Below are 24,171 nucleotides of genomic sequence, written 5' to 3'. Positions count from 1 at the left end.
TCTCTTATATGCTGTGATTTGGGATTGCACATGTCTGCTGGTTTCATCGAAGATTTTCAGTTTTGTGTCTCATTCTTCTGCCTGGATTGGGGGGATTTCAGAGAAGAGAAGGGACAGAGGACCTGTATTCCATTACCTTAAAATTGGACATGCATTTTAATTTAACCACTCTCTCGGGCATAAACTGTAGAACGTCTCCGATTTTTTTCTTTTTATGTTTTGAGCAGTGTGGCAGTGAATATCTATTAAATATGTGCCCTTTAGCTACAGAAGGGTTTATACAATAGATATAAAAAGGTTATACTGATAGATCCTAAGGATATGTATTTTTAATCAGTAATGCCAAATTGCTCTCCTCAATTCAGCAGCGGTGAATGATAGCCTGAGAGTTTTTCCACATCCTTATCAGTGTTCTGACTTATCTAACTAAAAGCTCTGCCAGTCTTATGAGGGGGTGGAGGACATCCTTTTTTAATTTGCATTTTGCTAATTACCGATGAGGTTTAAGTTGTTTTCATGTTTTTTGAACAGTCCTTGTTCTGCTGTTTTCTTGTTCTTTCATTATTTCCTCTGCAGTGCAGCTGCATTTTAGTGGTGTCAGGTGAAATTATAGCTGTAATTATATAAACTATATATGTAAATTTTTATAAATTTTTAATAATTTTAAATAAATTTTTAAACTTTATATATATAAATTTTATTATATATAAACTATGTGTAACTATATAAGCAAACTAGAACTCAGGTTCCAGTCTATGAATGGCTGTGTTGATTCTAAGAGTTGGAATCAAATTTCAGTGTTAAGATAAATGTTAAGAAGAATAGGTTTTGTGGGGTAGGGTGTTTTGGGTTTTGTTTCTTTCCTGTCCTGTCTCCAGAGCTCAACATAATTACACAAGGAGACATAGGTCTAGGAAAGAAATTGAATTATTATTAAAATTTCATTTTTTCTTAGACAAATAAACCTCAGACATCACGACCCAATCTCATCAAACCAGCTGCCCAGTGGCAAGATCTCAAAAGATTGGGAGAAGAAAGGCCTAAAAAGTCTAGAGCAGCCTTTGAATCAGATAAGAACGGCTATTTTTCAGTGTGTAACAGCTCATTGTTTGATTCTGGGGCGCAGGATGATTCTGAGGATGACTACGGTGAATTTCTGGATCTTGGGCCTCCTGGAGTTTCTGAATTCATTAAGCCAAGTGGCCAAACAGAAAGAGAACCCAAACCTGGACCAAGTCATAACCAAACAGCAAATGACATCATCAACCCAAGGTCAGAGCAGAAAACCGTTATCTTGGAAGAAGGTAGCCTTCTTTCACCAGACAGCGATCCTCTGGACACTCAGAACCAGTCATCTGAAGATTCAGAGACAGAGCTTCTATCAAACCTTGAAGAATCGACTGCTATCCTGGATGATCAGGCCATCGAAGAAGACTGCTGGTTAGACCATCCTTACTTCCAGTCCCTAAACCAACAGCCCCGTGAGATAACAAACCAGGTTGTTCCTCAGGAGCGGCAGCCTGAAGCAGAACTGGGCCCATTGTTGTATCAGCATGAACCCCCGGGACTCACTTTTCCAAGACCAGCTTTTCCAAGACCGGAACCCCAACAGGATGGGATTCCAGGCCCCTCTTCTCCTCAGCCTGCCCATCCTCTAGGAGAGCTCGAAGACCAACAATTAGCAATAGATGATGAAGAGCCAGGGCCAGCCTTCCCACTCCAAGGATCTCAGGAGCCTAATTTGGAAAACCTTTGGGGGCAGGAAGCTACTGAGGTAGATCAAGAACTCATTGCACTTTTAGTGAAAGAAACAGTAAGTTTTATTTTATTTAAGTGAATAATTACACTAAATGTACTAGGTTTTCTTTTACTGCAAAGTCACAGCAGGGTGGTGGGGGCACTTTGTTTTCATCAGGGATCTAGAGCTGAATATATAAAACAGAAGAAAGACTCTGAAGAATAAGATTACCTAGAGCTGCACTGTCCAGTGTGGTGGTTTCTCGTACCTGTTTAAGTGCCTTAAAACTAGATAAAATTTAAAATTCTGTTTCCAGTGGCACTAGTCACATTTAAACTGCCTGGTAGTCACATGGGTCCAGAGAGCTACCATACTGGAAAGCACAGAATAGAACATTTCCATCACTGTTTGAAATTCTGTTGGATATCCCTGATGCAGAGTGTGATGCAGGGCTGTGGATTCCGACTCAGCTGCTCATTGCCCTTGAACAGGCTTTCAGCCCTTTTCCCCTGGGTGTTTTTGTCTGGCACACGAGCTTATGTGCATGTTAAGAGGTAGCGCTTTCTCCTTTTCGGACTCCTTTGGCCTGGGCAGAGGTGTTCAGTGTTAATTGAAAGAGTGAAGAACAGATACGCAAAGTGGCAGAGGACCAGGTAATCTCTAGGGTCCTTTCTGGAGTCCACACTCCATGTAGACACATTAAGTATGGGCACAGACTTGCCTTACAGTCTCTTTCTCGTCTTGAGTTATTTTACTTTTTGCCATCTGATTTTTATTACAATTTGAAAGCATTCTAGTGGATGAAAAATAATGTTTTTATTCCTTTTCAGGAAGCCAGATTTCCAGATGTCGCAAATGGGTATATTGAGGAGATAATTCATTTGAAGAATTATTATGATTTGAATGTGTAAGTACACCATATGCCTTTTGTTTTTCTTACTGTAGTGAAATACACATAATATAAAATTCTACGGTTTATACCATTTTTAAGTATACAGATGAATGGCATTAATTAGCTCCACATTTTTGCACAACCATCCCCACCATCTCTAGAACATTTTCATCTTCCCAAATTGAAACTGTCCCCATAAACAGTAACTCCTTATCCCCCACCGCTGCACCCCCAGCCCCTGGGACATACACTTCTACTTTCTGTCTCTCTGAATTTGACTACTCCAGAAACATCATAATAGTAGAATAATAACACAGTATTTGTCCTTTGGTGACTGGCTTATTTCATTTAGCATTATGTTTCCTTTAATGATCCTGTTAGAAGAGTTCTAATTTTAGTCATATACAGACTTTCTGGGTTTTACTTAGTGCTGCATGGTTATGGAATTAAGGTGCTTTGTTAATTCTGAGCATTGATACTACATGTTCTGGTCAGGTTGTTAAAAGACATTTTCTTCCCTTTATTTGTAACAAAAAGTGTTCTGCAACCACTCTGCCTGTTTGGAGAAGTGCATGGAAATGTTTTCTTTAGTGTTTATCGTAAAAATGATAACTATAGGGGCGCCTGGGTGGCTCAGTGGGTTAAAGCCTCTGCCTTCAGCTCAGGTCATGATCGCAGGGTCCTGGGATCGAGCCCTGCATTGGCCTCTCTGATCAGCAGGGATCCTGCTTCCCTTCCATTCTCTGCCGGCCTCTCTGCCTACTTGTGATCTCTGTCAAATTTTTAAAAAAAACAAACAAACAAAACTATAATTTTCTAAAAAATTGAAGTGTCTCCCAAAAAACAAATAAGTCCTTCCCCTTTTACACTCTTCCCCCCCCTTCTAGTCTGCAGAGGTGAAATAGTTGTAAATTTGTGAAGAACAGTAGAATACTGAAACTAAGAAAATTTTCAGTTAATACAGATCACATCCTTTAGACAGAAGAGGTAGTATACCTAATGCTCTATCCTCAGAAGATTATGCCCAGTACTATAGTACTCAGCCAGGAGTGCAAGTGAGAGCTGTTCCCTGCCACGGCCAAGTGGGAGGAGCCCCATTGCCCAGGTCAGCAGCCAGAGGAGATGCTCTTTTCTAATTCATACAAAGACTGTTGGTGCCAGGGGCCACCTTGTCCGTCGCCCTCTATCCAGGGACAGCCACTAACCAGTTTTTGGTTTTCTGTTTGTTTCTAGGGTTTTTTTTGTTTGTTTGTTTGTTTGTTTTTGAGAGACAAAGATAGCGAGGCAGAGCACAAGTGGGGAGGTGAGGGAGAAGCAGCCTTCCCAAGGAGCAGGGAGCCCAGCTCCAGGCTTGATCCCAGAACCCCGGGATCATGACCTGGGCTGAAGGCAGACTCTAAAACGACTGAGCCACCCAGGCACCTCTGTGACCAGTTTTTAAACCAGAATTGAGTCAGAGTTTTATAATGTGTTTATCTCTTTAGCTTCTTAATCTAGAACAGTCCCCCACTTAATTTTTTTAATGTCATTGATTTTCCTCCCAGTATTTTTTTTTTAAGTAAACACTTTTCTTTTTTTTTAAGATTTTATTTATTTATTTGACAGAGATAAACACAGCGAGAGAGGGAACACAATCGGGAGAAGTGGGAGAGGGACAGTCAGACTTCCCACTGAACAGGCAACCTGATGTGGGGCTCGATCCCAGGACCCTGGAATCATGACCAGAGCCGAAGGCAGACAGTTAACAACTGAGCCACCCCAGTATTTTTTAACATGGGTTGAAAGACTGTATGATGAACCCCATATATCCACCACCTGGGTTATTATCTGGTGTTGCTCTGTAAGATTTTGTCCTTTTACTTTTTGGTCTCTTTCTAAGTTACTGTGGACTTTAAGATTTTACATAAGTGATATTTTACAATCAGTTTAAACCTTTTTTGGTTTTGGTACTGAATTATCCTAAGTTTGACCAGTAGGAGCCTCTTAAGATGCATCTATTGTCATTTTGACATGACCCTATTAGTCTGAGCATGTCCTTGCTTTCTGAAATACAGAGTTGCTTGGGCTTACCTTGAATGTTTCTTCCCTAAACCAGGAATAGGGTTATTTCTCCATGAAACCCAGGTTTTTGCCACTAGCGTCAGCTCTTAACAGGGGACATACCAAGAATATCGGGTTTTTTAATCATATGTTCATAATTTCACATTCAAGTTTAACATTAAAGTTTTTTTCCCCTCGGTCTTTGTCTTCTTCTTCTTCTTCTTCTTCTTTTTTTTTTTTTTTTTTTTTAAGATTTTTATTTATTTATTTGACAGACAAAGATCACAAGTAGGCAGAGAGGCAGGCAGGGGTGGGGAGAAGCAGGCTCCCTGCTGAGCAGGGCACCCAATGCTGGGCTCTATCCTAGGACCCTGAGATCATGACCTGAGCCCAAGGCAGAGGCTTTAACCCACTGAGCCACCCAGACACCCCTCCCTCAGTCTTTGTAAATTTTACATTTATGTGTCCCTCCACTAAAAATGTAGTTTCTAGTAACATTAATACAACTTTTTATCCTACAATATACATAAAATTATTGTGGCAGTGCTACTACCGATGACTACTATTGAGTAAAGTAAAAAATGTTTTATAGTTATTTTATGCGTAATGCGTTTCTCACTAAGACGGTACAGTTAGAACATAGGCTGTTCTAGGTAGTAGAATGATGACATTCCTCAGTTCTAAAAATTCAGTAGCCAGTATATCCTCAAATAACCCTGTTCTCATCCTTCTCCTGTCACGCTTCTCCCCCGTGCTCTGTGGCTCTTGACCCCATCTCTTGCCTCTGTGATATACTCTGGATGATTCCTTCAAGGCAATCCTCTAGCTCACTAATTTTCTTTTTAGTGGGGTGTAATCTGCCACGAAACTCATCCACAGTGTTTTTAGTTCCATTTCCTATATTCTTCTCATTCTGGCATCCTTAATTGGTAATTCTCCAGATCATTTTTCTAGTGTCATCATTTTGCCTGTATTTTTAATCCATTTAGTTCTTTAAACACAAGAAACATAGCTTCTTTGTGTTCTGAGTATGATCATTCTGACACTTGAGGTCCTTGTGACCCTTACAATGTTGTTTCTGCTGACTCTTTGTATCCTCTTTTCCTTGTGCATTTTGTAAATTTTGACCGTCAGCTCATTCTTGGGGTTTTGATAGAAATGGTTCCTTCAGGAAGAATTCGCTTTGTCTTTCAGCACGTGCCTACGGGCAGTTGTTGGTCTAACACTACTTTATCCTTTAGATTGTTGTCTGTAAAGCTTTGAGTCATCGAGATAGTAAGAATTTAGTCCTGGATGAGGACTGAGTATAATACTCACAAATTCTCAGAGTGCGTTTTGTTTCCTCTCCGTCCACTCATCATCAGTATTAAGGCATGTTTCTCCTTATGGCCTGTGAGCTTTGTCTCTGTGCCCTGTGAACTAAGGACTTAAGAAGAAGATGATTATCATTATCTTTATTTTCTTTTTGAATATGTAAGTGACTTGGTGAGTACACTCAGGAAAATCTTGCTTCTGTTTAGCTTTACTTCTCTGGGATTTCACTTTCACTTAGGTTTGGACTCCTAAGAACTTCTAATTTTAATTTGATGTACTTCTTTTTTTTTTTTTTTAATATTTTATTTATTTACTTGAGAGTAAGAGAGAGAGAGCATGAGAGGGGAGAGGATCAGGGGGAGAAGCAGACTCCCTGCTGAGCAGGGAGCCTGATGCAGGACTCGATCCTGGGACTCCAGGATCATGACCTGAGCTGAAGGCAGTTGCTTAACCAACTGAGCCACCCAGGCGCCCCAATAGTCAGCATTTAAAAAAAAATTTTTTTTTTTTAAGATTTTATTTATTTATTTGACAGAGAGATCACAAGTAGGCAGAGAGGCAGGCAGAGAGAAAGAGAGACAGGGAAGCAGGCACCCCACTGAGCAGAGAGCTCGATGCTGGGCTTGATCCCAGGACCCTGAGATCATGACCTGAGCCGAAGGCAGAGGCTTTAACCCACTGAGCCACCCAGGCGCCCCTAAAACCTTTTTTATTGTGGACTGTAATACACATATAGAAAAATGCACAAAATAAAGATAACGAGCCTAATAATTTATCACAAACCAGACATTCATGTAACTAGCATCTAGAAATCCTCCCTCAAAAAAGGACATTGCCACCATCTTCAAACACTGAAGATTTTGTGAAGATTTCATGTTGTCTCTATCCTTTAGTGACTGGCTTCTTTCACTCAGCATTGTTTCTGGGGTTTACCCATGCTCTGTGTGGAGGCCAAGAAAATTAAGGCCATCCCACCTCAAGTTTAGGTGATGTGGGAAACAGAGGCAGAAGAAAATCATTATAATTCCTCACCTACTGACAAGCCCTTGAAACAGACAGAGTGGCTCTCCCCTGGGGACTTAAATGCCCTCACCTTGAGGTTTTGCTAAGAACAATCCTAGCCTAACCGACCCCCTACCCCGACAGGTCCGACCAGAATCCTGTAAGTCTACTTTAACAATTCCTTTAGGAAACTTTATCTTTAAACCTCCAAGATAGTGTGGAGAATCATTCCCAAGTATATGGCCTACTGATACACATCTAAAAGGTCTCACGAGAAGATTTTTATTATTGGTAATAAATAACCTCTCTCCCAACAATAGCTAGCCCCTCAAGGTCCTGGAGACCTTGTTTCCGAAAGTCCTTAGAAACTTACGCCATCCCTAATCCCCTTTGTCCTCACCCATCGCTGAGTCCACCCCTACTCTGCCTTTAAAAACTCTGACTGTAATCTGGCTTGGGGTCCAAGTTCTTACTCCACTGTGTAGGGTACACTTGGGCCCAAGCTTAAGCTTGTCAAATAAACCCTCGTGTGATTCCATCAGTGCTTGGCTCCTTGGTGGTCTCTCAGATGCAAAAACTCGGGCACAACACTCTGTATAACTATAGTTCATTCATTTTCACTGCTGTGTGGTATCCCATGTGTATCAAAATACTATAGTTTTTCCCTCTGGTTTTGATAAGCATTTGAGTTGTTTCCACCTTTTGGCTTTCACAAATAAAGCACCTTTGAACCATTCTTCCACATCCCTCCCGAGCCTCCAGTATTTACCAGATTTCGCCTTCTTTGCCATCCTGTTGGCTACTGTATTTTCTTTCTCTCTCTTTTTTTTTAAGATTTTATTTTTTACTTGAGAGAGAGCGTAGAGGGAGAGGGAGAAAGGGAGAAGACAATTCACTGCAGAGCAGAGAGCCCAATGCAGGGCTCAGTTCCAGGACCCTGGGATCGTGACCTGAGCTGAAGGCTGATGCTTAACTGACTGAGCCAACCAGGTGCCCTGACTACTGGTATTTTCAAGCAGAAATTTTTTATTTCTGAATTTCTGGTCTTGTTTCTCATTTTTGGGAAGATTGGTCTGCCATTACTAAAAATGAAAGTAATGACTTCATAATTACATTATTTTTAACTAATAAACTTTGTTTTAATTTTTTTATTTTTTTTTTTAAAGATTTTATTTATTTATTTGACAGACAGAGATCACAAGTAGGCAGAGAGGCAGGCAGAGAGAGAGAGAGAGAGGGAAGCAGGCTTCCTGCGGAGCAGGGAGCCCGATGCGGGGCTCGATCCCAGGACCCTGAGATCATGACCCGAGCCGAAGGCAGCAGCCCAAACCACTGAGCCACCCAGGCGCCCCATAAACTTTGTTTTTAGAGCATTTTTAGATTCATAGGGAAATTGAATGGAAATAACTAGTACATTTTTGCAATAAAAAGTATCTCGGGGCACCTGGGTGGCTCAGTGGGTTAAAGCCTCTGCCTTCAGCTCAGGTCATAGTTCCAGGGTTCTGGGATTGAGCCCCCTCATCGGGCTCTCTGCTCAGCAGGGAGCCTGCTTCCCTCACCCCCCTATCTGCCTGCCCCCCTTCCTACTAATGATCTCTGTCTATCAAATAAATAAAAATCTTAAAAAAAAAAAAAAGTATCTCGACTTCCCCTCAACTAAAAAACAACTGATTTTATTTTTATGCAAGCTTTTAGTTCTTCTTGGAATGCAAACACAGTTTTTTCAAAGAGTTGATGCAATTCTGGATATCTTGTTTGTAAAATAATGGTGATGTTAATAATGATCACCTTTAATAACAGTTAATTATTGAGTTTAACTCTTTGTTAAATACTTTGTTCTTCGTTTTCACCGTTGTTATAAGGAACATAATTTCCTATATGGCACTTTCCCTTTTCTTTCTGTATACTCACTACATGCTGAAATCCTAAAAGTTAAAATTCAGGGTTGGACATTATAAACAAATTCATGGTCACTGAAACATATTTCCCCATAGATTTCCAGTGGAGTCATACCACTTTATGTTGCTGTTGGAGCTGTACGTGAATTGCTTTAGTAATGTCTCAGTGATGATGCATAATGGTGGTGTTAACTAGGCATAAGGGAGCTTACTGTTTATTTCTTTGATAATGGGGGCTGCATGGGATTTTTCATGTATTTGTTTACTAATTGTATTTCTCTCCTATGTGAATTGTTTGCACCTTTTCTCACTGAATTCTTTTGCTGTTGTTCATGTTTTCCCGATTAGGAAATGCAATACTGGTTTTGTTCCGTTTGGAAAACATAAATGATTAAGTATAAACCCAGCACATGTAGCTAATACTGTAGGATATACTGAAGAATGTAGAATACGGATTTGAATAGGAAATGCCAAGTTTAAGTATTTTTTAATAATTTATAGTAAATATTAAAGTAACCCTTTAGAAATTTAGTATACTTTAATGTTTCCCTCTCATTCTACAAATGTGAATGTATTATTTTTCAACTTTTGCAGGATTAATTTCTGTGAAATTGACAGATTCTGTGACAGTTTGTTCTCTTACCTCCTGAGTCTCATCCTAGGGACTTACTGATTCTATGCCTTTCACATCACTCAGATGCAAATATTCTTTTTTTTTTTTTTTTTTTTTTTTTTTTTTAAAGCTTTTATTTCACACAGAGAGAGAAATCACAAGTAGGCAGAGAGGCAGACCGGGGAGGGGCGGGGTTGGGGGAGCTATGCCGACCAGAGAGCCCAATGCCGGATTCCACCCCAGGACCCTGAGATCATGACTTGAGCTGAAGACAGAGGCTTAACCCACTGAGCCACCCAGGCCCCCCTCAAATATTCATTCTTAAACATATAAAAATACTTGTGAAATTCAAAGAAAGGGGACTGTGCGGTAATTGTACATGACTTTTATCCCTGGGCTCTTGGGACCTAAGGTGTTAATTCTCACAACAGCTAAGCTAAATATTGTTAATACAGACCCAAAAGGAGGCACAAAGCAGAGTTGAGCAAGCTGGCATTGTGGGTGGCTGACACTCTCGGTTACTTTATGTGCAATCTTTAAATCACCTATAGACATAACCATCTGGTCATTTTAGCACGAGGGATTTATTCGCCAGAGAACCAACCTCCTGTGATGGTAATCTCTTTGAGCTGATTACTAAGATTTTTCACTCACATGTAATGAATCTTAAATTAGATCAAGGCAGCAGCAACTATCTAAGGAATAAAAGCTTGGAATACTAGCCTGGCTCATTTAGTAGCAGTGCTTTCTTGAGACCCTTCAGCTTGTCAGGTCAGATCAGGTATGAAATAATATACATGGGTGGGGAGATTTGAGTACTGACAAGCCTCCCACTGCCTTGGCCCCAGGCTGTAAATATTGATGTCTTGGGTTATAGTTCCATTTCTACAAAAAAGAAACTTTGTATTTAATTACCTGTGCCACTGAATATCATTTAACCTTCAGGAAAGTTCTTTTGGTAAGGGTAAAGGTGTTAAAATACAAATGACTTTGACAGTTCAGAATGAGAGCCTCCAGGTCACCTGGGTGGCTCAGTGAGTTAAGCCTCTGCTTTGGCTCAGGTCATGATCTCAGGGTCATGGGATCGAGTCCCACATCAGGCTCTCTGCTCAGCCGGGAGCCTGCTTCCATCTCTTTCTCTGCCTACCTCTCTACCTACTTGTGATCTCTGTCTGTCAAATAAATAAAATCTTTAAAAAAGGGGCTCTTGGGTGGCTCAGTGGGTTAAAGCTTCTGCCTTCGGCTCAGGTCATGACCCCACGGTCCTGGGATCAAGCCCGGATGTATTGGACTCTCTGCTCAGCAGGGAGCCTGCTTCCTCCTCTCTCTCTGCCTGCCTCTCTGCCTACTTGTGATCTCTGTCAAATAAATTAATTTTTTTTTTAATTTTTAAAAATCTTTAAAAAAAAAAAAAAAAGAGAGAGAGAGCCTCCAGGGGCCTCTGTCTCAATCAGTAAAGGACCTCCGACTCTTGACCTTGGGATCATGAGTTTGAGTCCCATGTCAGGTGTACAGATTACTTAAAAATATATTGCATCATAAACAAGTTTGACTTGAGGTTGAAACTTACGTAAGTAACCGAACGCAGACCTCTGATTTCTGCCATGTGGAATTCCTTCTCTTGCAGTGTTTCTGGGTGTGATCTTCTTAATACTGAAAATACGAAATGAATGGTCAGAGAAGAACCCCTAATACATGGTTGGCTTTTGTTTTGTTTTCTAGAAATTACACCTACTATTTTACTTCTGTGTCATATGCTGTAATTCTGTATCATGTACTTTAGAAAAATACTTCCAAGTAGAAAATTGTAAAGGATGAGATTTTTAAAAATAGGAGTTATAATACTTTCTTTCTGCTAGTACTCTAGCAGATCATCTGCCATGCGCCCCACGTAGATGCCACTGGCTGCACCCATGATAGCTGTGCTGTTAAAGAAGGTTCTTCACTGAGTGACCTTTTTATCTTCCCCCCAAGTTCCTGATATCTGGTCTTTCATTGGGATGTGGTAGCCGCACTTAACCAGAACATTATAAACAGGCATGTTTGAAATGAAGGAGGCGCTCCACATCTGGGTTGTAGTTTGTCCAGATGTGCATGTGAACAGAGTTGTTTCGACCTTGAGGCCTTTCCCCATGGACACTAGATTCTTGGTGGTGACTAATTCTCAGGTCAGCCTATAGAGGTCTGTATAACCTGCAGAAGGGGCTGATGAAGAAGCCCCCCCCCCCCTCTGTTCCCACTTCTCCCCTCTGGGGGAGAAGAGGAGCTGGAGGGGAGTGCTTTTTCTCTCCTCTTCCTGCTGGACCTGTCCTCCTGCTAAAGGCTCTACTGTTGGCACTGGACAGGAGAGACCTGGGAAGAAGGGATTCAAGAATCCTGGGGTGGAGTCATTCTAAGAACCTGCAGGAGCAAGGAAAGGGAGAGAGGTGGAGTGGGGAATCCCCGTGACCCTTTGCGCTGAGAAGCTTTCCTGCTACTGAAGCACGAGAGCTACACCTCACCCCCCAGCCTGTCCTCGTCTCTGTGGAGTCATCCCAAGAGCTCAGCATGTTGTTGTATTTGGTTGTCACAGGGTGAGGCACCTCGCTGGTTAATATTTGTTCAGTCTGGACAGTGATATATCAGCATGTGTTATGTTACTCTGTATCCTTACCTTTAAACGTGTTTCATAATAGTGATAAAGGGACAAAGCTATGTGTTTGGAGTGAAGAGAGTCTGTTCTTAAGCAGACATGGTCTGTTCCTTCAGCCTTGCAGCTGGGCCAACTGAATGTCACTGAAATTCTTCATGGGGACCGATACGACCAGAGGGTTACAAAAAGTATTAATGAATTAACAGAAGATTCATCAGTCTTACATAATACCCAGTGCTCATTACGCCACATGCCCTCCTTAATGTCATCACCCAATTACCCCAACCCCTCTCCCCTCCAGCAACCCTGTTTATTTCCTATGATCAGGAGTCACTTATAGTTTGTCTCCCTCTCTGATTCCATCTTGTTTTATTTTTTCCTCTCTTCCCCTATGAGCCTCTGTTTTGTTTCTTAAATTCCACATGTCAGTGAGATCATACAATTATCTTTCTCTGATTGACTTATTTTGGTAAGCATAATATCTAGTTCCAGCCACATCCTTGCAAATGGCAAGATTTCTCTTTTTTTTTTTTTTTTTTTTTTTTTTTTTTTGATGACTGAGTAGTATTCTGGTGTGTGTATGTGTGTTTATTATATTTACCACATGTTCTTTATCCATTCATCTGTCGATGGACATCTGGGCTCTTGTCACAGTTGGGCTATTGTGGAAATTGCTGCTACAAACATTGGGGTGCAGGTGCCCCTTCAGATCACTACATTTTATCTTTTGGGTAAATACCCAGTAGTGCAATTCCTGGGTCATACGGTAGCTCTATTTTAAACTTTTTCCATACTGTTTTCCAGAGTGGAACAAACTGTGTTTAATTGCGAATGTGAATACATTTTCCCACCCCTTGTCTGTTACAATTTTCTCACGGACCATAGATACTTTTCATCTAAATTTCCCAGCTCCATACAGTTCAACCAGTAAGAATTTCAGTGACTTCATGACATTGACACCTGATGAACAGGGAAGTGTGCATTAATTAGTATGTTTATTGCTTTTTAAAACTAGAAGTAAAAATAGGAATTAAGTATATCTGGTTTTTGTCTATTTGTTTCATTTTTCGGATCTGCAAACAATTTAATAGGCCAGTCATAGTGTATGACGAGGCACATTATTTTTCAAACATTGTATTTAAATCAATGGCAGGTGTGAGATTTGGAAGTATTGTGAAAATAACATCATTTATTTTTGCAGACTTTGTAATTTTCTTCTGGAAAATCCAGACTATCCAAAGAGAGAAGACCGAGTCATTATCAATCCCAGTAGCAGCCTGCTTGCCAGCCAAGATGAGACAAAGGCAAGTGTTGTGCTCTTTGTTTTACAGTCTGCCTCAAAGCCCTCTGCTTTTTTCATCTTTGTGGTAAGAAAATGCCTTATTGGGACACATTTTTTAAAGACCAGCCAGGAAAATAGGATTTCAGAATACACATACCACTTCAGTGGGTTTTCCCAACCTGAGTCGCTTTGGATTCTGTGTTTAACTTCTTTTGTTGTAACTTCAGCATCTCTTCCCACAAAAAAACAAACCTTCCATATCTTTAGTCTTACAAAGCAAGTTTTTAAGATGAAACAAGAATTGGCCAGGATTCTTTGTATCATTTTGGTAGTGGTTGTTGTTTTTTCAATATTTTATTATGAAAATTTTCAGACATAAAGCCAGAAGAATTTTACACTGATCACGTGTGTATCTACCAGCAGTACTATTAGAAGTTAACATTTTATTATATCCACTACGTCACAAACCCATTCCTCTGTCCCATCAGTGCATTTTTTTTGTATTTCTTACATAATTCTCTTAGATTTCATTATGATACATTCTTGTGATACATAAATCACAAGGAAATCAACACACTGCCCCATACCTACATACTTCAGCGTGCATTTCATCACCTAGAGTTCAATATCTGTTATAGTTTTTCTTTTGATATATGACCTACATATAATGCATGCACCTGTATAACCAAATCTGTATTAAAAAGTTTGATTTTTCTAATCTTTTTTTTTTCTTTTTTTTAAAGATTTTATTTATTTAACAGAGAGAGAGATCACAAGTAGGCAGAGAGGCAGGCAGAGAGAGAGAGGAGGAAGCAGGCTCCCTGTTGAGCAGAGAGCCCGATATGGGACTTGATCCCAGGATCCTGAGATCATGACCTGAGCCGAAGGCAGCGGCTTAACCCCCTGAGCCACCCAGGTGCCCTCTAATCTTTTTTTTTTTAAGATTTTATTTATCTGAGAGAGGGAAAGAGAGAGCGAGCACAAGTGGGTGGAGAGGCAAAGGGAGAAGCAGAGTCCCCGCTGAGCAGGGGACCTTCCCCCTGCCCCACTGATGTGGGACTCGATCCCAGAACCCCAGGAGCATGACCTGAGCCAAAGGCAGATGCTTAACCAGCTGAGCCACCCAGGCGCCCCTGATTTCTTTTTAAATCTTAATCATCACTTTTATTGCAATCCTAACTAGCATTTAGTGTGTCAAGTGGTGAAGGAAAGTGTAGATCAGAACTGCTACATGGCTGCTTGATCCTTCTGCTCCCCATACTGTCTTTTGACAGTCTCTTTTATGTATTCTATAGCAGGAAAAATGCTAGTTTTTTCTGAACATTTTGTGGACAGAAGCTGGCTGAAGGCTCCGTTTCAAATCCGTAGCTATAATTTTTTACTAGTTCTGGCACATACTCGTCTCCAGACTCCAGACGGCTGATTTAGTATCTCCGAACCACCAGTTCCTTCATTTCTGTACAGGACTGGTACCCTCTGTGGAGTAATCATGAATACAAGTGAGATGATTCTGTTTCGTAATAAGCAGTTCTTAAAGTGATGCCCCTTGGTGGGAAATGCACTATCTGGCTTCCTAATGTCATGCCCCCCACCCCCTGCCTTCTCGTTCCAGTCGCCTGAGATAGACTTCTTTGATTACTCTCAGTTGGTTCCTCTCGACCAGCGCTGCTTCATCCAGGCTGCTGACCTCCTGATGGCCGACTTCAAAATGCTCAGCAGTCAGGACATCAAGTGGGCCCTGCATGAGCTCAAAGGACACTATGCAATCACCCGAAAGGTGCTGTGCTTGGTCTTCTGGTGGGGTCACACCTCTTGACTGCTTCTTCCTGTGATAACAGAACGAAGAGTTCAGCTTGTGGAAATTGGGATGATTTATGATGGCAAAGCACTAAGGAGTTTGTCAGGGTGAAGATAAATAGACAGAGGTATTTACTGATCAGGAGGAACTGGATGAAAAGAAATCATAGTTTAGAAGCAGGGAAGTTCTGAGGGCACCTGGCTGGCTCAGTCAGTAGAGCATGTGACTCTTGAACTCACAACTGTGAGTTCCACCTTGGGCATGGAGCCTACTTTTAAAAAAAAGTTTCAGAAAAGCAGCAGGGAAAGTTCTGGTTGGCCCATGAAGACATGATGGGTAATGAATGTTACTGTGGACGGCAAGATGACTAGGAGTGAAAAGTGTGTTCCAATGCCCCTCCTTGCTTTCCTCTCCAGCTGGGAGCAGGTCTCCTGATGAATGTGGCCTCACCCCAAGTCTAGGCCCCTTCCCCCTTATATGGCCAAGAAGATCCAGGCAGTTGTCAACAAACTCGTCTAATTGTAGGTTAATCTTAGGAAAATTACTGTGAGGGGAACACAGTTAGTGCCTTCTATTTCTGAATCTCATTCCTCATGCCAATTAGGGAATGCTGTGTTGTCACTGAAAAATGAATGAGCTCCCTCCCCCTCACCCAAAAAAAAAAAAAAAAAAAAAAAAAGAACCAAACCAGTGACCACAGCTTGAGGCCTTCCTAGCATCTTTATTGCTCCAGAGGTTCCCAACAGCTTTGCCGAGCTCCCAGGGAGCCCAGATTAAAAGGGAAAGGGCAGTAGCAAGAGGTGGCTCCTGTGGCCTGGAGGGTGGGTTGGTCCTATTAGCAATGTTCCTGCTACTGTCCTGGGACCAGTAAAAGAAATTTGACTAGCAGATGCTTCTCCCTGGTCATCCCACAGCCCTCTCATTATTTGGGTGGGAAGTTGGTAGGATTTTGTGGTTCACCTCTTACTTACATCTTCTTTACCCCTTTCTTTGTTTCTGGTCCTTTTTTTTTTTTATGGTGTCTGCTTGTTTTGGTGAGTAGTTGGAAAATTTACAGCATTTTAAAATGGGGTTGGGGTGGGCTGTTTGAATGAAAGTGGGCTGTTTAAGGGGCAGTACTATTTGGCAGAAGCTAAAACCTGTTGCATTTAGTTAGAACTTCTCCCTGCTGTATGCAGATCACGCCCAGGGGTTCTGCCCTGTGGACAGTGATGCTCTTGTGGACTGGGCGTGGGAAGCACACCCAGAGATGTTTTCTAATTATGGCCACAGCACATCTTCCCTGTGCCACTCCCCAGACATGATGATAGCTTAGTCTCCTGACATATATATATATATATATATATATATATATACACACACATACATACATACATGTTTACTGGAGACCATCACATTTCCTTGGATTTTTTCCTTTTGTGTTATAAACATCAAACACACGTAAAATTAGAAATTGTACTGTAATGAGCCCTGCTTACCCATCACTCAGCTTCAGTAACTCTCAGCTCCTGCCTGGTTTTTCGTCCCATGTGGACCCACTTCCTCCCTCCCTGACTGTTTTGTAGCAAACTCCAAGAATTGTTTCATTTTCTTTAAATCCGTAACTATTTCAGTGTTAACCTTTAAAAGATGGATTCTTTTTTGAAAAACAAAATACCAGTATCACACCTTAAAAAGTAATGTTATTAGATATCCACTCATTTTGTTCAAACTTCTCTGGATCTGTCAAAAACCTTTGGTCATATTGAGTTCCAAGTAAAAGTCTTTCTTGCAGTTGGTTGATAGGTTACTTAAATCTCTTAATCTCTTAATCCTTCCCCCTTTACTTTTTCTTGCTGCTCATTTATTGAAAAAAATCAGTTTATCTTCCAGGTTTTGACAGTCTAGATTTTGCTGACTGTACCCTGTGGCATCATTAACTGGTTCTTTGGTGTACTGTATTTCTTATAACTTGATAGTTAGATCTAAAATCTTGATCAAACTCGGGTTTAATTTCTGTCCCCCCCTTGAATTTTAATTCCATTTCTGCCAGTTGGGTCTTTGACTTTGAGCCTGTGTCTGGAACGTGCCGGGCTTCAGTTCTCTTGGTAAATAGTGGATTTTTTTTTTATTTTATTTTTTTTAATTTGTCAGAGAGAGCACAAGTAGGCAGAGTGGCAGGCAGAGGCAGAAAGAGAAGCAGGCATCCTGCCAAGCAAGGAGCCCGATGCGGCACTCGATCCCAGGACTCCGGGATCATGACCCGAGCCGAAGGTAGCAGCTTAACCGACTGAGCCACCCAGGCGTCCCAATAGTGGATGTTTTACATGGCTTGTAGGAGAATTAGATGGGATACAGTGTAGAGTGAGCCCAGCACAGTGCTTCGTGTGTATGAGGTTTCAGTGATAAGTTCCCTTCTTTTGCACTTCCTTTCATGTACTGAGGAACAGTTGTCAAGCCTCTGCATTTAGAAATTTCCCAGTAGCCCACCTTCAGTGTGATCTTAAGAGTCAGTCCTTAGAGTAGTATTACAAGACCACATTCTCTGATGTGGCCTCCTTAGGTTCATGGTGCTGAATTCACTCTAGAGGGGCCTGTGACCTGAACCTGCTCTGGTTTGTTGCCAGCCAGTGGTATCAACATTCATTTTAACAAGGAGCTCCTGCCATGAGTTTTAATAATGTTCTGTTCTGTCCAGTTAGAAGTTATTTATTTTTGGGAGCACTTTGGTCCCTACAGAGCTAACAACCAGAGGAAACATTACTGCAGCTGCACTGTGGTCTCCAAGAAACCTATGCATAGGACACATTCACGAAGAGCTGAGCGAACATATCTGCAACCACACACGCACTGGGGGCAGAGTCTTCCTATACCACCAGCTTGGTGGTATTCTAAGGACTTTGATTTTCATGAAAGTAATTTATGGCCATAAATTTAAAAATCAGTTAGTGCCAAAATGCTTATTTATAATTTTTTAAACCACAGGCTGAAGCCCCCTTCTTCACCCTCTTCCTCTGTTTTCCAGACATAACTCGACTCTTAATCTGTTTTTTTTTCCTAGTACTTATCTCCACATTTATGAACACAGGCTTATCCTTGATTAGTTTCAGAAATTACTTTAGTTCTCTTAAGGTAGATGGGGCTCTGGATCTTACACACCCATACACACTACCTTTTCAATATACAGTTTTTGTTAAATCTGTTTTTAAAGTTTTATTATTATGACTGTGGAAGTATTCACTGCTGGGGCAAGTAAGGTACTATGATAATGTCTCCTTTCTTGAATTTTCTGTCTTTCTTGGAGTTAACATTGGTTTCCCCTGTCTTTTCATTTACTTTTTCTTGTTTTTGTTGCTTTGTTTTTTGATGCTGTAGCTGACAAGTCTAAAACACTGTTCTCATCACAGTTTGCCTGTTGTCAAACCTGTCCATCAACACTCAGTTTGTTTTTTTTCCTTCCTTCTCCATGCCTGTGTATACCTTTCCACTTGGGAGTGCCCTTTGCCTTTGGACAAAGTTTGATCCTCTGTGTTCTAGATCCTGACCGCTTTTTCTGTCTTGGTTTACACACTCACACTTGGCTTATAGTTCCCTGGTTGAAAATTATTTCTCCACCAAGTTTCTCTTCAGTAATCCTGCCACAGATTCAACTGTCTCTTTCATTCAGACAGCACATTGAGTGCCTACTATGGGCCATGCCCTGGGAGAGTCACGGTGAACAGTGCAAGGCCCCTCCCCTTGTGGAGCTTAATACTAGTGGACAGTGTTCTTTCTTTAACTTCTTCGCCCCTTAAATTCTGTTCCTCTGACATGTGCTCATTCTGAGGGTCTCCGCTTCCCAGCCTCCCCAGATTTCTCTCCTGTGTACTTTAATGATCACCTCAGTCTCCTTATAGGTGACAGTGTCTGCATTTTTGGACCTGACCCTCACCAGGCTCCACAGAGGAGTCTGTGCCTCTTCTCAGCTTTAATTTCATCAGATGCCCATTGTAGTATTTCTAGGTCATGCCTTAAAGGAATTTTGGCCATTGTCAAGATATCCTAAGACTCTTAGCAAACTATATCCTTGGTTCTCAGAACCAGTACCTTGAGTGGGGATTTGATTTGTGAATATGAGCAAGCTGGAGGGAGAAATACCAGATAAGTGAAAAAGGAAAAATTATCTTCGATATCTGTTGTTCCTGTGTTCCTCCTGGTCGGTTTTTTTGAGTCCTTTTTATAGTTATCAGCCAGACCCTGAAAACAATGGCATCTGTAGAACACAGATTAGCTTCCTTCCAAAGAGCTTTCAGTCTATTTGAGAAGATTAAAGGGAAAAGAAAATTAAAGCGGTGTGATGAGTGTTACAAAAGAGTGAATAAATGTACATGAGAACACTAGAAAAGAAAGGGTGGATGTCATTTGAACAAAGTCTTAAGGGAAAGTTGTTTTCACTAGAGAAATCTTACGTGCAGAGGCCAAAAAAAAAAAAGAAGTAACCACGTGCCTTTGAGCAAGTAGGTATGAATTTATAACTAGCAGTTCTTGAAAGGGAAGAACTCTGATTTATAATTGTATTTGGTCTATTTAACTAGATCTTTAGTTAATATTAAGATAAGGGGCGGTTGTCGTAACTACTGAACTAAGATTTTGGAGTCTCCTTTACTTGGTCAGCCTCATTTGTTTTAAGATACAGTTTTCCTGACAAGGGCCAGTATGGATTTTTTTTCCTTCTAACTAGAAATAGTATTTAAATTGGACCAAGGTAATGACCTCATTTCACCTCCAAACAAGAGGGTGGTGTGGTTGAAGACCCAGTGGGCTACCAGGTAAAAGTTCTGAACTGAGTTCACATTCCCATTTCATTCGTTATTTATAAATGACATCTACCCTTTAATCACCTCATTTGTAAATTTAAGTTATTTTAACCTGTCCTGCTTTTAGAAGATAGCCCTGGTTCAAGGATGGAGTGTTTACCTCTAGGTAGAACTGATAGAAATTAGTGGTCTTGCCGTGGAGTACAAACATGTCACTTTAAGACTGGTACCTAAGTGTTTGTGGGAACAAATATAGGGAGGATCAGGGAGATGGAGAAGTAGTAGGATGGCTTCTACTGTCCGCCAGCCCTTGGTGGGTTTCCTGAACCGCTCCGTGAGGGCAAGGCGATGTCAGAGAGAGGAAGGAGCCTTAGTGCTGCGACTGGCCTGAGTTCATATTCTAGCTTTAATTAATTTGACTGGGGCAGTGTCCTTCTCTGTAAGCCTCGCTTCCCTCTGCTGTGAAAGAAGCCCTCCCTCAGAGGGTTGCTGTGAGAATCCCATGACCTGAGGGGTGGCCACACCCACACAGGATGCTTCATTCCCAGAGGTGTGTAAACCCATGGCGATTCCCTTGCTGTTCCCAAACTTAAGAACTTTGGGAAGGAGGGGATAGAAGGTAGATGAGGGTGCAAAGATGATCTGTCCCTCTTCTGTAGCTAAAACACTTGTTTTCTTTTCTTTTCTTTTTTTTAAGATTTTATTTATTTGACAGAAAAAATCACAAGTAGGCAGAGAAGCAGGCAGAGAGAGAGGAGGAAGCAGGCTCTCTGCTCTGCAGGGGCTCAATCCCAGGACCCTGGGATCACGACCCGAGCCAAAGGCAGAGGCCTTAACCCACTGAGCCACCCAGGTGCCCCAACACTTGTTTTCTTTTGCTTTCATTTTATCAGCGGGGGACACAGCTGTTTTCCTAAGATAAACATTCAGAATGTGACTTACTGGCAACATTCCTGTAACACATAGATATCCCTGTAACCTTTTGTTATTCACTGAGAGTATGAAATGCAAACCCCACGGGTTGCCAAGGTTATACCCTGGGCTTTGGTCACCTTCTGTGGCCTCCAGAAGCCCATCCTCCAGCGGAGGGGCTGACATGAAACAGAATCAAATAAGTGTATCATTACTATTATCAGCATTTCAAAGAAAAAAGGTACTCAGAAAGAGTGTAGCCCGAGGACCTAGGGTGGACGGAGAGGCTCCAGGAAGGCCTCCCTGAGCAGGAGACATTCAACCACAGACCTGAGTGTTGTCTAAGTAGGAGTTCAGTAAGTGGGGTTTGGGAGTGTCCTTTCCTGGAATGAGGGAATACTGTAGAAGAGCTAAGTTCGAGGGAAAGGGTCATTAATTCAGCCTTGGAAGCATTGAGTTGCCAGCCTGTTGAGTGAAGCTTGTGAGACATCCAAGTAGAGAGAATCCGTTTGGGTGCTTGAATGGCCAGAAGAGGTGGGATCGGGCGCCTGGGTGGCTCAGTGGGTTAAGCCTTCGGCTCAGGTCATGATCTCAGGGTCCTGGGATCGAGTCCCGCATCAGGCTCTCTGCTCAGCAGGGAGCCTGCTTCCTCCTCTCTCTCTCTGCCTACTTGTAATCTCTCTCTGTCAAATGGATAAATAAAATCTTTAAAAAAAAAAAAAAAAAAAGAAGAGGTGGGATCATGAGGGTCATTGGCACTTGCAGGGTGACCTCCCCAGCCTCGATGAGGTAGGCACAGGGAGAGAGCCAAGGCTGCCTGGAGGCCTCCACAAACGTGTGAAGACCAAGCGGAGGGAGGGTGGCGAGGAGTGGGCAGAGGAGGCAGGACGCCAGGCGCGGGGAGCAGTCCGTGTTACCAGTACTGCCGAGAGGCCAGGTGAGATGAGGACTAAAGCATAGGGGCTGGAGTTTGCCTCCTGTTACCAAGGAGATGAGCTAATGGAAAGATGGGCTTCAGTGCCTGACCGGAGGGAGCTGGGAAATGCACGCAGGGTGAGATGAGCAAACAGGGGCAGGTGGCCTCTTCGGGCAGTTCCAGGTCGGCTGTTGTCGCTGGTACCTGAAAAGAGAAGGAGGCCGGGGAGGAGGGATTTGTGTTTTGTTTTGGTTTTTTTTAAGATTTTTTATTTATTGGGGCGCCTGGATGGCTCAGTGGGTTAAAGCCTTTGCCTTCGGCTCGGGTCATGATCCCAGGGTCCTGGGATCGAGCCCCGCATCGGGCTCTCTGCTCAGCGGGGAGCCTGCTTTCTCCTCTCTCTCTCTGCCTGCCTCTCTGCCTACTTGTGATCTCTGTCTGTCAAATAAATAAATAAAATCTTTAAAAAAAAAAAAAGATTATTTATTTATTTGTTTGACAGAGACAGCAAAAGAGGGAACACAAGCAGGGGGAGTGGGAGAGGGAGAAACAGGCTTCCCGCTGAGCAGGAAGCCCGATGTTGGGTTCGATCCCAGGACCCTGTGATCATGACCTGAGCCTAAGGCAAATGCTTAATGACTTAGCCAACCAGGTACCCCCACCCTTTTTTTTTAAGGTGGCAAAGACTTGAGCATATTGAAATGTCAGGTGGAAAGATTTTTAAAAGAGGGAAGCTCAGAAGGAAAGGAATTATCACTGGCATAAAACTTTTGCCCTCCAGTGTGCTGTACAGAGAGGGGACACAGGTGAAGCCACAAGGAATATGGCAGTGTTGGTGGAAAGTGGACAAGAGAGTGTTGGCCAGAGGTGTGCCATTTAGGGTATGCCTGTAGAGTGTGACTCGCCAGCCATCTGTTAAGTGGCCCACCCTGCACACAGCCGAGACAGCTTGCCCACTTGCTGTTTTCTTATGTTGCTTTGTCAGTAAGCGTTGGTTCTGCCCTTGCAGCAGTTTGTGAAAGGCAGAAAGTGAAAATAATGAAAACACTCCCTGTTCATTTTGCTGCAGCCTGTTTCTGGTAAGCTGTGCAGGAGAGCTAGCTGAAACTGAGAGTCAGAATGAGATTTGGGGTTGCCGGGGTTGCCTGGGTTTCCCAGGGTTGCCTGGGTTTCCCATACTCTTGTGTCCCATGTACAGCACTAACTTTTCTTTTTCTCAATTTTCAGGCCTTTTCTGATGCCATTAAAAAATGGCAGGAGCTATCACCAGAAACCAGTGGAAAAAGAAAAAAGAGAAAAGAAATGAATCAGTACTCTTACATAGATTTCAAGTTTGAACAAGGTAATAGCCAACCCTGAATTTTGCCAACTGTGTGAAGCAGCTCTGTGGAGCCCTCTGCTTCCCACACAGCCCATAAAGACTGCTGTGGTATAGCCACCCTGCCAGTCTAGCCCAAGGACTGGCTGCATGGCCTTCTCTGGTGACGCAGCCATATGTTTAGGAAGGGCTGTGGTTGCCACCCTCCTTCTTTCTGCCTAGGGTACACTGTGACCGGAACATCGTGTACAGTGGCAAAGAACTCACGTGTGGGAAAGTGGGGACACTCTCAAACTGGGGGGAGTGGGAGGCTGATCTTGAAGGTTTGATAAGAATTAGCTTTATCTTTAGGAAAATTACCTAGGCCAGAGATTGACTGCTCCCTACAGAGGGACCACTTGTGCACCTGAGGGAGTGGCTTCTGCACAGGAGAAACCAGCAGCTCCTAAACAGCCACTAGTGTGCTGAACATTGTGTTATTGATGACGTAACTGCCGAGAGCCCTTCCAGAGACGTTACCTTGGGTCTAATCCCCACCCCCAGGGTAAACGTGTTAAATTATACATCAAATCTGATATGAGTTGCTTGTGTCTGAGAAAAGAGCCCACTGTCACTTCTATAGATTGTGTCATAAACAGTAATATTTTCCTTTTGTTTTCTCTTATGTGTCTTTCTCTTAAATCAGTACTTAGTTATGTAACTTGATTTCAGATCTAAATGGAAAATCTCTGAGCTAACTGTGGAGTTAGAAAGTTCTGGGGGTTCTGAGCTCCTCAGGATCTAAAATGAAACCCTTGGGCTCTGACTCCTGAGGTCCCCGAGCTAGTCTGTGGTGCAGCGCTCTCCTGCCGTGACACTCTTACAGGTCTGCCAGAGAACGGGAAAGTGAGGGCAGTGTGTAGGTGGTTCTTCATTCAGCTAAATTTATCCAGTTTAGACTCGGCATCCCAAATACATAGCCGTTCCATATTTGTTTCTGTCAGTGATAGAGAATAGAAAGTACCACTTTGCAAAATGGTTCACTCCCTTGTTGGTCACCTC

The 24,171-nt window shown here is 42.3% G+C and overlaps 1 protein-coding gene across 5 annotated transcripts in view; it reads left to right on the top strand.

The window, feature by feature from the left end:
- RNF216 (ring finger protein 216) overlaps window positions 1-24,171 on the top strand; it is a 142,795-nt gene that overhangs the window by 25,531 nt on the left and 93,093 nt on the right. For 4 of the 5 annotated variants that reach the window (XM_032326718.1, XM_032326720.1, XM_032326722.1 and 1 more), the window contains exons 4-8: window positions 956-1,813; window positions 2,569-2,645; window positions 13,331-13,433; window positions 15,024-15,188; window positions 23,040-23,154. In XM_032326718.1, the coding sequence (XP_032182609.1) occupies window positions 956-1,813; window positions 2,569-2,645; window positions 13,331-13,433; window positions 15,024-15,188; window positions 23,040-23,154 (1,318 nt within the window). The remainder of the gene's footprint in view (window positions 1-955; window positions 1,814-2,568; window positions 2,646-13,330; window positions 13,434-15,023; window positions 15,189-23,039; window positions 23,155-24,171) is intronic. The other variant, XM_032326721.1, reaches the window with a different exon arrangement.

Source organism: Mustela erminea, chromosome 20 (assembly GCF_009829155.1).
Source record: "Mustela erminea isolate mMusErm1 chromosome 20, mMusErm1.Pri, whole genome shotgun sequence".
NCBI classification, from domain to species: Eukaryota; Metazoa; Chordata; class Mammalia; order Carnivora; family Mustelidae; genus Mustela; species Mustela erminea.
This window is presented reverse-complemented; position numbering and strand designations above follow the sequence as displayed.